The sequence below is a fragment of the Drosophila serrata genome, unplaced genomic scaffold, assembly GCF_035046125.1.
Source record: "Drosophila serrata isolate PLE 108 unplaced genomic scaffold, ASM3504612v1 contig_309, whole genome shotgun sequence".
NCBI lineage: Eukaryota > Metazoa > Arthropoda > Insecta > Diptera > Drosophilidae > Drosophila > Drosophila serrata.
In genome coordinates, this window is record NW_028257207.1 from 116853 (window position 1) to 131849 (window position 14997).

General features: G+C 35.5%; 1 protein-coding gene across 9 annotated transcripts in view; it reads right to left on the bottom strand.

Moving 5' to 3' along the window:
• Positions 1-2157: 2157 nt before the first annotated feature.
• klhl10 (kelch-like protein 10) overlaps positions 2158-14997 on the bottom strand; it is a 121072-nt gene continuing 108232 nt past the window's right edge. For 7 of the 9 annotated variants that reach the window (XM_086837424.1, XM_086837423.1, XM_086837421.1 and 4 more), the window contains 2 exons: positions 3832-3954; positions 2158-3756 (listed from right to left, as the gene is read on the bottom strand). In XM_086837424.1, coding sequence (XP_086693550.1) covers positions 2464-3756; positions 3832-3954 — 1416 coding nt within the window. In that variant the 3' untranslated portion in view covers positions 2158-2463. Of the gene's footprint in view, positions 3800-3831; positions 3978-14997 lie in introns of all 9 variants that reach the window. The other 2 variants (XM_086837427.1, XM_086837428.1) reach the window with 2 other exon arrangements.

Here is a 14997-nt window from a genome sequence, read left to right on the forward strand (position 1 = left end):
GAATAATAAATAATAAAATAAGGGAAAAATGGGAGGTAAACAATTTCAGAAGGGGATAGCACAGGGCGTCGGCACAATATCTGACCATACCTCAGGGAATTCTATTGAGACCTGGCGAATAAACTGGCTTGGCTTTAAAGATAATAAATAAGAAAGCTTTTGTTTAGGCCAGAACTGAAAATTAAGTTCGATTTGAGTATAACGTAGGAATAAGTCTAATTTAAATTCGAAGAGTTTGAATGAGTTGTTTGAAAAAACTGCGAATATAGATCGCTTATAGCCTGGACATTATTTGCGGTAGTATATTCAAATGAAAGCGACGAAGGATTTGTGTTAGGCTAACGTTTAGTGTTAACAAAATAATAAAACTGATTTGGGTCCTGAGAGAACTGGACCCTGCAACGAGTCAAATAGTTTTTATAACACTGCGCGTTCAGCACGGTAAATTTGAACAAACTGATAAATAAGATGAAAGGGCAGATTAAGAACCGGTGAATTTAAATTTAGCACACAGCCTAGATTTTTTGTTCTTAAATCGGCTACTCTTTAGTGAACAGCGGCGGTTTATTCGAGATTGGAGGAAAGTATAACGGAACACATTCAGTAAAAAATGAATTCATGGCATTATAAATAATATCCACGGCAACTGCCATGTCATGAACATCGATCGGACCAATTGAACTCGTATATAAAATTATTAAGCCGTTCAAAGTCCGTCTTGCGAAAACAGAGGACTTTTTTGGCTGGACGGTCAGATATATTCTGTACATCGACCCAATATCAAGAGTCACATCAAAAATTTGATGATACGGATCTTCGGGCTGCGTCAGAGGCGCCTCCTTGGCTAAACTGACTCTCGCAGGATCAGAGACGAAACAACGAACGAGCAAGCGCTGTAAGGAATTTCGCACATGGTTGACTTGAGGCAGCGAAATGTCGAACAAGCCAGCGACCTGCCCAAAGTTCTGACTAACTGCAGTGTACTTATGTACGCCGACGACGTCAAGCTTTGTGTGCAATATAAGAACGGTGCCTGCCAGTCGGATTTACAAAAAGATCTTAATAAGTCATGGTCATGGTGTCGCGTTAACTTATTAAACTTAAGCGGCTCTAAATGCAAGCTAATGACATTCTCTCGTGTCGTTCCCAAGAATTAATTCAGTTGATGATTTGGGCGTTCGATTAGACCCTAAACTTGACTTTATCGATCATATTTCGTCTATGATGAATAGAGCCAGGGGTATACTTGGATTTATTAAGCGGTGGTCGAAAGAATTTTATGACCCTAATGTTACTAAATCCTTATGTGTTTCATTAGTTCGTCATATGTTGGAGTCTGGATCTTTCTTTGGACCCCTCAGTACGGAGTCCATAATATACGCATAGAATCGGTTCAAAAGAACTTTTTACTTTGTGCTCTAAGCGGCTTAAATTGGGATTCAGACCAAAGATTACTTCCTAATCTTAATATACTCCTCTTAATCAACTTACCGTCATTAGCCAATCGTAGTACGATGCTAGGAATAAACTTTATTTATAACCTTATCCATGGTGATGTGGAAAGTAGTCTGGTCTCAACGCCCTCTGTGATAGGTACGTCTGCTCTTGGCGGCGATTAGAATCAGAAGAGATTAAGCCTGAGAGCGCACTGCTGCCGCGAACTTCTGGATTCGAGTCTAGGGATCTAGTTCTCTGGTAATCGGACTCTCTTATCGATCCGTGCTTGCGGCTCCAGCGATCTTGTTGATTTATATTTAATCAAGGGGGCGAGAATTCAAATATTTCGACATCTGTTTTAGAAGTTGAAAATTATTATCAATTTAAATATAAGTTCTTGTAACTGACCTTTTTGTGAACACGGCCATATGTATTATTGTTTAACTTACCTTACTACTAAGAAGGACGGAATAAGGATAAATAGGATATATGTAACCTGACGGCAGTAAAATTCGAACAAATTTAAAGTGGTGGTAAGAGGCTTACCGCGCTAAAACTACATTTTGTATTATTCCCACTTCATTGTCTATAGCAAATTAGCAATTGGGTTTAACTATTTTGCTTCTATTCAAGGAATGTATCTTTTAGGTGGATGTCGAAATAAACGCATAAAAATTATTTTGTGAACTTAGGCCGTTAACGTTTGATTAAACTTATAGCTTCTTAATTATAAGAAATATTTTATTTGAATATAAATATTCCGTTAAATTTTGAGTAACTGAAATTTGGTCAAAAGATGTTTCAATATTATATGAAAAATACTGAAGATCGACTTTTGTGCGACTTATAGAAAACGGTTTCAGTTTACGTGGGCTACGATGCAGGACTTAAGCACCTAAAATATATCTTTGGCCATGCTTACGCTTCTTCTAATGTGCGGTTTTTATTTCTGCTTGGAAAGACTTGGCAAATCGGGAATGATTAAGGGCTTAGACTCAGCCTGGAGCATGCCTACCGCGCCAATTTCTAGGCGCGACGACGAATCTCATGATGCGAACCATAGCGCTGATTACGCAGCTGCACCCGAAAGCGCCGATTGTTCTCAATATCTCGCTCTTCCAGAAGCCTGTTAAGATGCGGGGCTGCAGGCTGAGGATGTCCCAAGCCGTGGACTACGGCCGGTGTAAGCCCAGGACCTGCAGGATTTGCTATAAAATCCTGTTGTGGCCGCTGCTCTTCAACATCTTCGTCATCATTGGGGCTTTCGTAGTCATCTATAGCCGCGTCGCTAGTTTCCACAAGTGAGTTTCCGGGGCTACCATGCCCGATATCATCTCGGGCCAAGGCGGTTGCCATAAGTCTCTGGCGCCTCTCTTCCATCAGACGGTCTCGCTCCTTGTGTATGTAGTCGCGCTTATTAGGAAGACCAGCTACGTTATTGGCGGACAGGGCAGAACGGACGATATTCATATCGGTGGCCTCCATCCATTCATCCGATTCAGGTACGTAGCACTCAGTGTGCGAAATGGTGGAGACTCCATTAAAGCCGCCGATTGCAAAGATCATGTCGTCGATTATTTCCAATCCAAAATTGCTACGTGAGTGATTCATTTCCCGAATAAAGTGCCAAGTCTGTGATTCCAGGTCGAATCGCTCCCCAGTGGAGAGCCGAGCGGTGCCATTGAAACCCCCGATAACATACAGGTGACCGCGGAATGCTACACAACTTACTCCAGACCGCCGATGGTTCATGTTAACAATTCGCGTCCACACGTTGGTGTTTGGATCGTAGTACTCGGCACTATCCAGGCACTCCTGCCCATTAAATCCACCGGTGGCATAGATACGCCCTTGCAGGGTACAGGCGCTGGCATCGGATCGTTGCATGTTCATCGGCGGGATAATTGTCCACTGATTGGTTTTTGGATTATACCGCTCAACGGTGTTTAAACGGTTGTGTCCGTCGTAGCCGCCGATTGCATAGATCATTCCGTCTAGCTCCGTCACGCTTACGTAGCAACGACGACAGTGCATCGGTGCAATTTCGCTCCACTTCTTTTTTACGGCGTCAAATACGCGACAGGTGTTGAAGTACTCAACACCATCGTAGCCTCCGATTGAATAAATTTTAAATCCCAAAACTGCTGTTCCGTGATACGCGCGAGGCCCTGCAGGATCCTCGGCGTTGATGTTCACCCAGCGATCTGCTCGAGTATCATATGTTTCTATGCAACCCTTTGATGTGCCACCGCTCCAACCTCCAATAGCAAAGATGACCTCGTGCGGCAACCTCGGCATTGCTAAGGGCGGTGTTGTAAGCTTCGGTTGAAAAGGCAGGTCAAAAGGCACATATAAGTTGGTGCTAAAATGGAGAGGGGAAAACAGTACAATTACCTCGTCGGCCTGTGATTCTAGAAAGTCCAAGTCATACAAAAATTTAAAGGTGTCGACAATTAGCGGCTTAGCTGCCTCGCATTGGATGACGTATGGGTGCTCCTTGACCTCTTCCATAAAGCACTAGGAATTGGATATATAAACTGCTATTAGATAAATAAGTAAAGATCTAAATAAGAATTTGCTAAGCGACTGCGGCATAGTTGAGTGTGCGTGCGAGAGGGAGGAGAACGAAATAACGTGGGAATAGGGTTAAAAGAATATTTTTTTTTTTTAATTACTCGTATGTTTACCAAAGTTTGGCATAAAACGTTTTCTGTGTGCAACATGTTTAAATGTCACCAACTTCTTCTTGTTATATTTTGTTCCACATACAGCCAGATTGACAGACATGTCTACAATGATTTGGTTATTTTACGCTGCTCAAGTTATTTCGGCGATTTTTTTTTTAAAAGTTCATATTTAAAATACTAGTGAGAACATTGTATTGTACTGGTTATATGATCGGCAATACTTTTTATTGAACTGACGGTAACGGACATGTTAATGGCGCAGATATCTAAAACAACAAGAAGGAGAAGCAGGCTAAGAAAAAATAAGGACTCTGTTGGAGCCAATAATAAAGAGTAATCTAACCGAGACGATCGTTGGAAAGTGAAACAGCCCAGTGCTCAGGAGAGTTCTTATAGTTGGTAAAATAGTTCTAATAGCATCTCATTAAAGGGCACATAAAACCCCAATACCTACATTACTGAAAAAAAAATGAGACAAATGTTATTGTCAAATTATCTATACTATTATATAAAGAGGAAAGGTTTGATTTTTTGTTTGTTTGTTTGTATGAATTGAATAGGCTCCGAAAGTACTTGGCAGATTTGAAAAATTCTTTCACTGTTGGAAAGCTACATCATTCCTGAGTGACATAGGCTATATTTCATTTAAAAAAAAAATAGGCATCCTTACTAAAATTACGATAACGTAATCCAAGGTGTTAAAAAAATATCAAAAAACTACCTTACATCTACCGCCCTCTACAGGCAGCCAGCTGAATCAAAGCATTTCCTGTCAAACATTCAAAACATATTAAAATAAGAAATTGGAGATAAAAATTTTATTTTTTTGTTCAGGTTCAGTAAGAAACGAAGTCATGCCACCCAAGAAGTCGAGTTTGGGTCGTCGTAATCGCAATACAGAAGCAAAAAGACGTAAGATTACGAATATAACTGACGAAGAACGGGCCTCCATCCGAGAGACTGAGCGGCTGAGAGCAATCCAGCTTGGGACGAGATAGTATGTATTCAGTAGATTGGCAGAAGACAGGATTGCCGCATGCGCACATACTGATTTGGCTGTATGATACAATTACTCCAGATGAAATCGACGATGTTATATGCGCTGAGATTCCATGGGCCGAGGTTGATACGGATTTGCATGAAGTTGTCATCAAGAACATGATCCATGGCCCATGTGGTACCCTCAACCCATGTTCACCATGCATGGTAGACGGGAAGTGTTTAAAGCGATATCCTCGAGCATTTACAGCCAACACCGTAACAGGGGACGATAGATATCCTCTGTATAGGAGACGGTCAACTGAAGATGGAGGGACTTCGGCAAATTTAAACATGAGAATTGGTGATATTGAGGTAGACAATCGTTGGGTGGTTCCATACTCACCACTATTGTCAAAATCATACAAAGCGCACATCAACGTAGAATATTGCAATTCCGTGAAATCGATTAAGTATATCTGCAAGTACGTGAATAAAGGCAGCGATATGGCAGTTTTTGGTGTTCAGGCAGAAAATGGTGACAACAATGCAGTACGAGTTGTCGATGAAATATCTCAATACCAGGCTGGAAGATACATAAGCAGCAACGAGGCTGCATGGAGAATATTTTCGTTCCACATTCATGAACGCTATCCAGCTTTAGTTCACTTGGCAGTCCATTTGGAGAATGGTCAACGTGTCTATTTCACAGAAAGAAATGTGCAAGAAAGAGTCCTGAATCCGCCAGCGACAACTCTGACTGCCTTCTTCACCTTATGCCAGGAAGATGATTTTGCCAGAACCTTGATGTATTCAGAAGTGCCCTCTTAACCATAATATGCCCAGCAGGTGGTCAACTAGCTCATATACCGAGGATACCGATGATCCAAAATGATATGACAATCCCATTTAAACGGCTTCAATTTCCGGTAAAAACATCTTTCGCATTAACAATTAACAAGTCACAAGGCAAAACCTTCGAATTAGTATGGATCGATTTGCGAAAGAAATGTTTTACTCATGGTCAACTGTATGTTGGTCTATCGCGAGTCGGAGCCAATGAAAATCAATTTATTTTGCTGCCACAAAATAAAACATCAAATATTGTTTACAGAGAAGCTCTAACAAAATAAATGTATTTTCTTTTAGGGTTATGACCTCAATAATTGAAAAAAAAAACAAAAAAATAAAGGATGAATATGTGTCATATTATTATTATTATTATGAATGTGTTAAAATTGACAAATCTAAATGTAATGTTTAATGCCCGTGCGAAGCCGGGACGGTCCGCTAGTTGATGTATAAAATAAAAATGTCATTGGGAAATAAATATTGGCATAAATAGGGAATTCCGACAATGGGGGAATGTAGCAACACGTAATAGAAATGGAGCTGTCATTGACAGATAGCTTCACACAGAGGAATTCAACATCATTGCATACCTCGAAAGTTAATAAATCTGACGTGAGTAAGGAGTCCCCCGCTATGAGGAAACCACCCCCACGCCTGATAGGCCTATTTAAGCCGATATACTGTGAACACAGCTGGAAAAACTTCGGAGCTCAGAATCGGATATAACCAGGTTTCTGTGAACACAATAACCTTGTGCCTAAGTGCCTTGCCTAAGTGAGCCTCTTTCATTCTGATAGCAAATAGTTACATTGTTGGTTAGTTTTTTGAGGCAGGGTTAGACGTAGAAGGCGCAGATTAAGTTCATATTAATAAGATAATATTCTAGAGTAATTTTTAGTTAAAAAAGCAAAGTATACGAAAATCTAAAGTTACAATTTTACATTTACGTTTTTCTCTATATCTAATTATCGTTTGTAAGGCAGCTATATAATATAGTAGTCTGATTTTCATTTAATTTTTCACATATTTCAAATTTAATCAAATTCTGTTAAAATCTGAATAAGCTATAATTTTTAATTGTATTAATTTCTCAGTCGTTCCTATGGGAGCTATAGGATATAGTAGTCCTATTTTCATATAACTTTACAATAAGGAAAATAAAAAATGTTAACTTTTTCAGTTTTCAACAGACTTTGATCAAATTTGAATAAAGCCATTTTATTATACTTTACAATTTTGTGTGAAATTTTATGAAAATCGGATTACTATATCCTATAGCTCCCATGGGAACGATCGAGAAATTAATACAATTTAAAATGATAGCTTTTTCAGTTTTCAACAGAATTTAATCAAATTTGAGATTTACACAAAATTTTAAAGTAATATAAAATGGCTACATCTCAAATTTGATCAAATTCTGTTGAAAACTGAAAAAGCTATAATTTTTAATTTTATTAATATCTCGATCGTTCCTATGGGACCTAAAGGATATAGTAATCTGATTTTCATAAAATTGTACACAATATTGTAATGTAATTTAAAATGGTTACATCTCAAATTTGATCAAATTCTGTCGAAAACTGGAAAAGTAATAATTTTTAATTGTATTATTTCTCGATCGTTCCTATGGATATAGGATATAGTAATCTGATTTTCATAAAATTGTACACAAAATTGTAAAGTAATATAAAATGGCTACATCTCAAATTTGATCAAATTCTGTTGAAAACTTAAAAAGTAATCATTTTTAATTGTATTAATTTCTCGATCTTTCCTATGGGAACTATAGGATATAGTAATCCGATTTTTATAAAATTGTACACAAAATTGTAAAGTAATATAAAATGGCTTTATCTCAAATTTGATTAAATTTTGTTAAAAACTGAAAATGTTATAATTTTTAATTGTATTAATTTCTCGATCGTTCCTATGGGAGCTATATGATATAGTAGTCCGATTTTCATTCAATTTTACGCAAAATTGTAGATTAATATAAAATTGCTTTTTTTCATAAAATTCTACATAAAATTGTAAAATAATATAAAATGGCTTTATCTTAAATTTGATCAAATTCTGTTTAAAACTAAATATGTTATAATTTTTAATTGTATTAATATCTCGATCGTTCCTATGGGAGCTATATGATATAGTAGTCCGATTTTCATAAAATTGTACACAAATTTGAAGAGTAATATAAAATTGCTATATCTCAAATTTGATTAAATTTTTTTTTAAAACTGAAAAAGTTATAATTTTAAGTTTATTAATTTCTCGATCGTTCCAATGGGAGCTATATGATATGGTAGGTAGGTAGGTTACAGTGGTGAGGCCCACTGCTGGGGCCGCCAATTAGAGCTAAGCTCCTTTTTGTTCCACTCCCTCTGTTTGTTGTTGTTGATTCACCATCAATACCATCCAGAGTCAGTAAGGAAACCTAGGATTGCTGAAACTTTCAGCTTTCCTATGCTTCCCAGTGACTCCATCTGGTAGGCACCAAAGTGGCGAAATCTGATGTGGTTTAGCGCTGGGCAGAAGCAGAGCAGATGTTCCGGTGTCTCTTGCTCTGTAGGTTGCTTACAGCTTCTACAGATTGCATTGTAAGGCAGTCCCAACTTCGGTTCTTGTCGTACCTCGGCCAACATTCCCTTGACCTTCTGTGATAGCTCTTCATTTGCCATTCTTTATTAGCTATCTGCTTAAAGTGGTCATGGATCCTTGTCTGGATCGCGTTTAGGGAGATCGGTAATTCGAAGTCAGAACTTTGCCCTGCCGAGCCTGCATGGGCTAGTTCGTCTGCCTTCTCATTTCCTGGGAGCTCGTTGTGTCCCGGTACCCATGTTACTTGTACCTTATTTTTGTCGGCAAGTCTATTAAGGGTGTTCGGAGCAGACCGCTAGCGCCTAATTGTGCGCGCATGGGTGTATGGCTGCACCTGCTGCGCTCTTTACTTCTCTTTGTTTATATATTCTTCTCTCTCTTCTTCTTCTGTCGCCTTATCTATGCTAAGCTACATTTTAAGATTATAAATATATATTGAAGCTAATATTCGATCGGTAGTTGCAGCTCCGACCAGAGAAGTGAAAACGAAAATATACACAGCATATAATAACCTATTCGTGCATTATAATTATTGCTTAAGGGTGGCAAATTCGTTGTCTTCCCCATAAACAAAGGGCCTTCTTGCATTCTGCCACTAGTCGTGAGTTCGTTTTCACGGCAGATAATTTAATTTTTAATTGTATTAATTGTACACAAAATAGAAGAGTAATATAAAATTGCAATATCTCTAATTTGATCAAATTCTGTTGAAAACTGAAAATGTTATAATTTTTAATTGTATTAATTTCTCGATCGTTCCTATGGGAGCTAAATGATATAGTAGTCCGATTTTCATTCAATTTTACACAAAATAGAAGAGTAATATAAAATTGCAATATCTCTAATTTGATCAAATTCTGTTGAAAACTGAAAATGTTATAATTTTTAATTGTATTAATTTCTCGATCGTTCCCATGGGAGCTATAGGATATAGTAATCCGATTTTCATAAAATTTCACACAAAATTGTAAAGTATAATAAAATGGCTTTATTCAAATTTGATCAAAGTCTGTTGAAAACTGAAAAAGTTAACATTTTTTATTTTCCTTATTGTAAAGTTATATGAAAATAGGACTACTATATCCTATAGCTCCCATAGGAACGACTGAGAAATTAATACAATTAAAAATGATAGCTTTTTCAGTTTTCAACAGAATTTAATCAAATTTGAGATATAGCCATTTCATATAATTCTACAATTTTGTGTAAATTTGTTTTGATCAAATTGACCAAAATTGAGATATAGCAATTTTATTTTACTTACCAAATTTGTGTAAAATTGTATGAAAATCGGACTACTATATCATATAGCTCCCATAGGAACAATCGAGAAATTAATACAATTAAAATGTAAAGCTTTTTCTGTTTTAAGCAGAATTTAATCAAATTTGAGATAAAGCCATTTTATATTACTTTATAATTTTGTGTACAATTTTATGAAAATCCGATTACTATATCCTATAGCTCCCATAGGAACGATCGAGAAATTAATACAATTAAAATTAAAACTTTTTCAGTTTTCAACAGAATTTGATCCAATTAAAGGAAAAGTCATTTTATAGTACTCTACAATTTTGTGTACAATTTTATGAAAATCTGACTACTATATCCTATCGCTCCCATAGGAACGATCGAGAAATTAATACAATAAAAAATAATAACTTTTTCAGATTTCAACAGAATTTGAATAAATATAGATATATCCATTTTGAATTACTCAACAGTTTTGTGTGCAATTTTATGAAAATCGATCTACTATATCCTGCAGCTCCCATAGGAACGATCGAGAAATTAATACAATTAAAAATTATAACATTTTCAGTTTTCAAAAGAATTTGATCAAATTAGAGATATTGCAATTTTATATTACTCTTCTATTTTGTGTAAAATTGAATGAAAATCGGACTACTATATCATTTAGCTCCCATAGGAACGATCGAGAAATTAATACAATTAAAAATTATAACATTTTCAGTTTTCAACAGAATCAAATCAAATTTGGAATGTAGCAATTTTATATTACTCTACAATTTTGTGTACAATTAATACAATTAAAAATTAAATTATCTGCCGTGAAAACGAACTCACGACTAGTGGCAGAATGCAAGAAGGCCCTTTGTTTATGGGGAAGACAACGAATTTGCCACCCTTAAGCAATAATTATAATGCACGAATAGGTTATTATATGCTGTGTATATTTTCGTTTTCACTTCTCTGGTCGGAGCTGCAACTACCGATCGAATATTAGCTTCAATATATATTTATAATCTTAAAATGTAGCTTAGCATAGATAAGGCGACAGAAGAAGAAGAGAGAGAAGAATATATAAACAAAGAGAAGTAAAGAGCGCAGCAGGTGCAGCCATACACCCATGCGCGCACAATTAGGCGCTAGCGGTCTGCTCCGAACACCCTTAATAGACTTGCCGACAAAAATAAGGTACAAGTAACATGGGTACCGGGACACAACGAGCTCCCAGGAAATGAGAAGGCAGACGAACTAGCCCATGCAGGCTCGGCAGGGCAAAGTTCTGACTTCGAATTACCGATCTCCCTAAACGCGATCCAGACAAGGATCCATGACCACTTTAAGCAGATAGCTAATAAAGAATGGCAAATGAAGAGCTATCACAGAAGGTCAAGGGAATGTTGGCCGAGGTACGACAAGAACCGAAGTTGGGACTGCCTTACAATGCAATCTGTAGAAGCTGTAAGCAACCTACAGAGCAAGAGACACCGGAACATCTGCTCTGCTTCTGCCCAGCGCTAAACCACATCAGATTTCGCCACTTTGGTGCCTACCAGATGGAGTCACTGGGAAGCATAGGAAAGCTGAAAGTTTCAGCAATCCTAGGTTTCCTTACTGACTCTGGATGGTATTGATGGTGAATCAACAACAACAAACAGAGGGAGTGGAACAAAAAGGAGCTTAGCTCTAATTGGCGGCCCCAGCAGTGGGCCTCACCACTGTAACCTACCTACCTACCATATCATATAGCTCCCATTGGAACGATCGAGAAATTAATAAACTTAAAATTATAACTTTTTCAGTTTTAAAAAAAATTTAATCAAATTTGAGATATAGCAATTTTATATTACTCTTCAAATTTGTGTACAATTTTATGAAAATCGGACTACTATATCATATAGCTCCCATAGGAACGATCGAGATATTAATACAATTAAAAATTATAACATATTTAGTTTTAAACAGAATTTGATCAAATTTAAGATAAAGCCATTTTATATTATTTTACAATTTTATGTAGAATTTTATGAAAAAAAGCAATTTTATATTACTCTACAATTTTGCGTAAAATTGAATGAAAATCGGACTACTATATCATATAGCTCCCATAGGAACGATCGAGAAATTAATACAATTAAAAATTATAACATTTTCAGTTTTCAAAAAATTTTAATCAAATTTGAGATATAGCAATTTTATATTACTCTTCAAATTTGTGTACAATTTTATGAAAATCGGACTACTATTTTTCAACAGAATTTGATAAAATTTGTGATATTGCAATTTTGTATTACTCTACAATTTTGTGAAAAATTGAATGAAAATCGGACTACTATATCATATAGCTCCCATAGGAACGATCGAGAAATTAAGACAATTAAAAATTATTAACATTTTCAGTTTTTAACAGAATTTGGTCAAATTTGAGATATAGCCATTTAATATTACCTTAAATTTTTTTATAATATTATATGAAAATCGGACTACTATATCCTATAGCTCCCATAGGCACGATCTAAAAATTAATAAAAGTAAATATTATAACTTTTTCAGTTTTCAACAGAATTAAATCAAATTTGGAATGTAGCAATTTTATATTACTTTTTCAGTTTTCAACAGAATTTGATCAAATTTGAGATGTAGCCATTTTATATTACTTTAAAATTTTTTGTACAATTTTATGAAAATCGGACTACTATATCATATAGGTCCCATAGGAACGATCGAGAAATTAATACAATTAAAAATTATTACTTTTTCAGTTTTCAACAGAATTTGTTCAAATTTGAGATGTAGCTATTTTATTATACTTTAAAAGTTTGTGTACAATTTTATGAAAATCGGATTACTATTTCCTATAGCTCCCATTGGAACGATCAAGAAATTAATAAAATTAAAATTATAACTTTCTCAGGATTCAATAGAATTTAATCAAATTTGAGATATAGCAATTTTATATAACTCTACAATTTTGTGTACAATTTGATTAAAATCGGACAACTGTATCCCATAGCTCCCATAGGAACGATCAAGAAATTAATAAAACTAATAATTATAACTTTTTCAGTTTTTAACAGAATTTGATCAAATTTGAGATATAGGTATTTTATATTACTTTAAATTTTTTTTATAATATTTTATGAAAATCGGACTACTATATCCTATAGCTCCCATAGGCACGATCTTAAAATTAATACAATTAAATATTATAACTTTTTTAGTTTTCAACAGAATTAAATCAAAATTGAGATGTTGCTATTTTATTATACTTTAAAAGTTTGTGTACAATTTTATGAAAATCGGATTACTATATCCTATAGCTCCCATTGGAACGATCAAGAAATTAATAAAATAAAATTATAACATTCTCAGTTTTCAACGGAATTTAATCAAATTTGAGATATAGCAATTTTATTGTACTCTACAATTTTTTGTAAAATTGTATGATAATCGGACTACTATATCATATAGCTCCCATAGGAAAGATCGAGAAATTAATACAATTAAAAAATATTCATTTTTCAGTTTTCAACAGAATTTGATCAAATGTGAGATGTAGACATTTTATATTACTTTAAAATTTTGTGTAAAATTTTATGCAAATCGGACTACTATATCATATAGCTCCCATAGGAACGATCGAGAAATTAATACAATTAAAAATTATTACTTTTTCAGTTTTCAACAGAATTTGTTCAAATTTGAGATGTAGCTATTTTATATTACTTTACAATTTTGTGTACAATTTTATGAAAATCGGACTACTATATCATATAGCTCCCATAGGAACAATCGAGAAATTAATACAATTAAAATTAAACCTTTTTCTGTTTTAAGCAGAATGTTATCAAATTTGAGATAAAGCCATTTTGTATTACTTTACAATTTTGTGTACAATTTTATGAAAATCCGATTACTAAATCATATAGCTCCCATAGGAACGATCGAGATATTAATACAATTAAAATTAAAACTTTTTCAGTTTTCAACAGAATTTGATCAAATTTGAGATTTTGCAATTTTATATTACTCTACAATTTTGTGTAAAATTGAATGAAAATCGGACTACTATATCATTTAGCTCCCATAGGAACGATCGAGAAATTAATACAATTAAAAATTATAACATTTTCAGTTTTTAACAGAATTTGATCAAATTTGAGATATAGATATTTAATATTACTGTGGGATCCGGTAGTGTTGGTAGGGTGGCCAAAGTTACCAGAAGCGGACTCACATACTAAGTCTCTGATTCCCTTCGATACAATATACTAAAAGAGAGTAATCGATTGCAGATAAGTCTGGCATCTCCTCGCAAAGGCATTCGCCGCCAGAATCTCGTTTTGCTCGGACGTTCTAAATTAAGATAACCACGTTTTGTTAAATTAAGATTGAATTAAGTTACAAGTTACCAGTTAAATGTATTAAACAATATCATCAAATCAAAGCCGGTGTTACAACTTTTACTAAAGAGGACACTGCAATTTTGGGGGCTCGACCGATGATATTGCCCAGCATTTGACAACTTGAACCTTAATAAAATATAATTAACAAAACACTGTGCAATGAGGTGGATGACAAATTGAAAATTTGGAACTGGTTAAGAGTTTGGGAAAGACACGCAATTTGGTTAACGAGAAACATTGTGCAGTGGGGTGGATGACAAATTTAGAACATTTTGGAACTGGTTAAGAGTTCGGAAAAGCCACGCAAATTGGTCAACGAGTGACAGAGACAGCAAGAGACGCGCAAAGAATTTCATCACAAAGCGTAAGGAAATTCTTGGAAAGGCGGAAAGCAGACACACACACATGGGCGAGTGAGACGGAAGCAGCGAGTGACTACGACGAAACCGAGTGGCAGCGTCCAAATGTAGATTGCATCGAATCAGGCTGGTAAAGAGCAAAGATTCAAGAAGCAGCGGATTGGCTGGAGAAAACAGAAGCAAGGCGAGGAAAGGCAAGACACTTGGTGGCGTTCGAGGAACACGCAGACAAGAACGTGCAGGTCAAGATTGGAACACGGATATGGAGGAAGAGAGCTGGAACACGAGGATCAGCAGCAGATCAAGCTAGAAGATCAGTAGTTGGACAAGCAGAGGCGAAGCGGAATAAGGTGCGGAGCAGGAGCAGTAGAACATCAGCAGAACCTTATTGGCCATAGCAAAGGCACATGGTTTTGCAAGTCTTCAGAAATT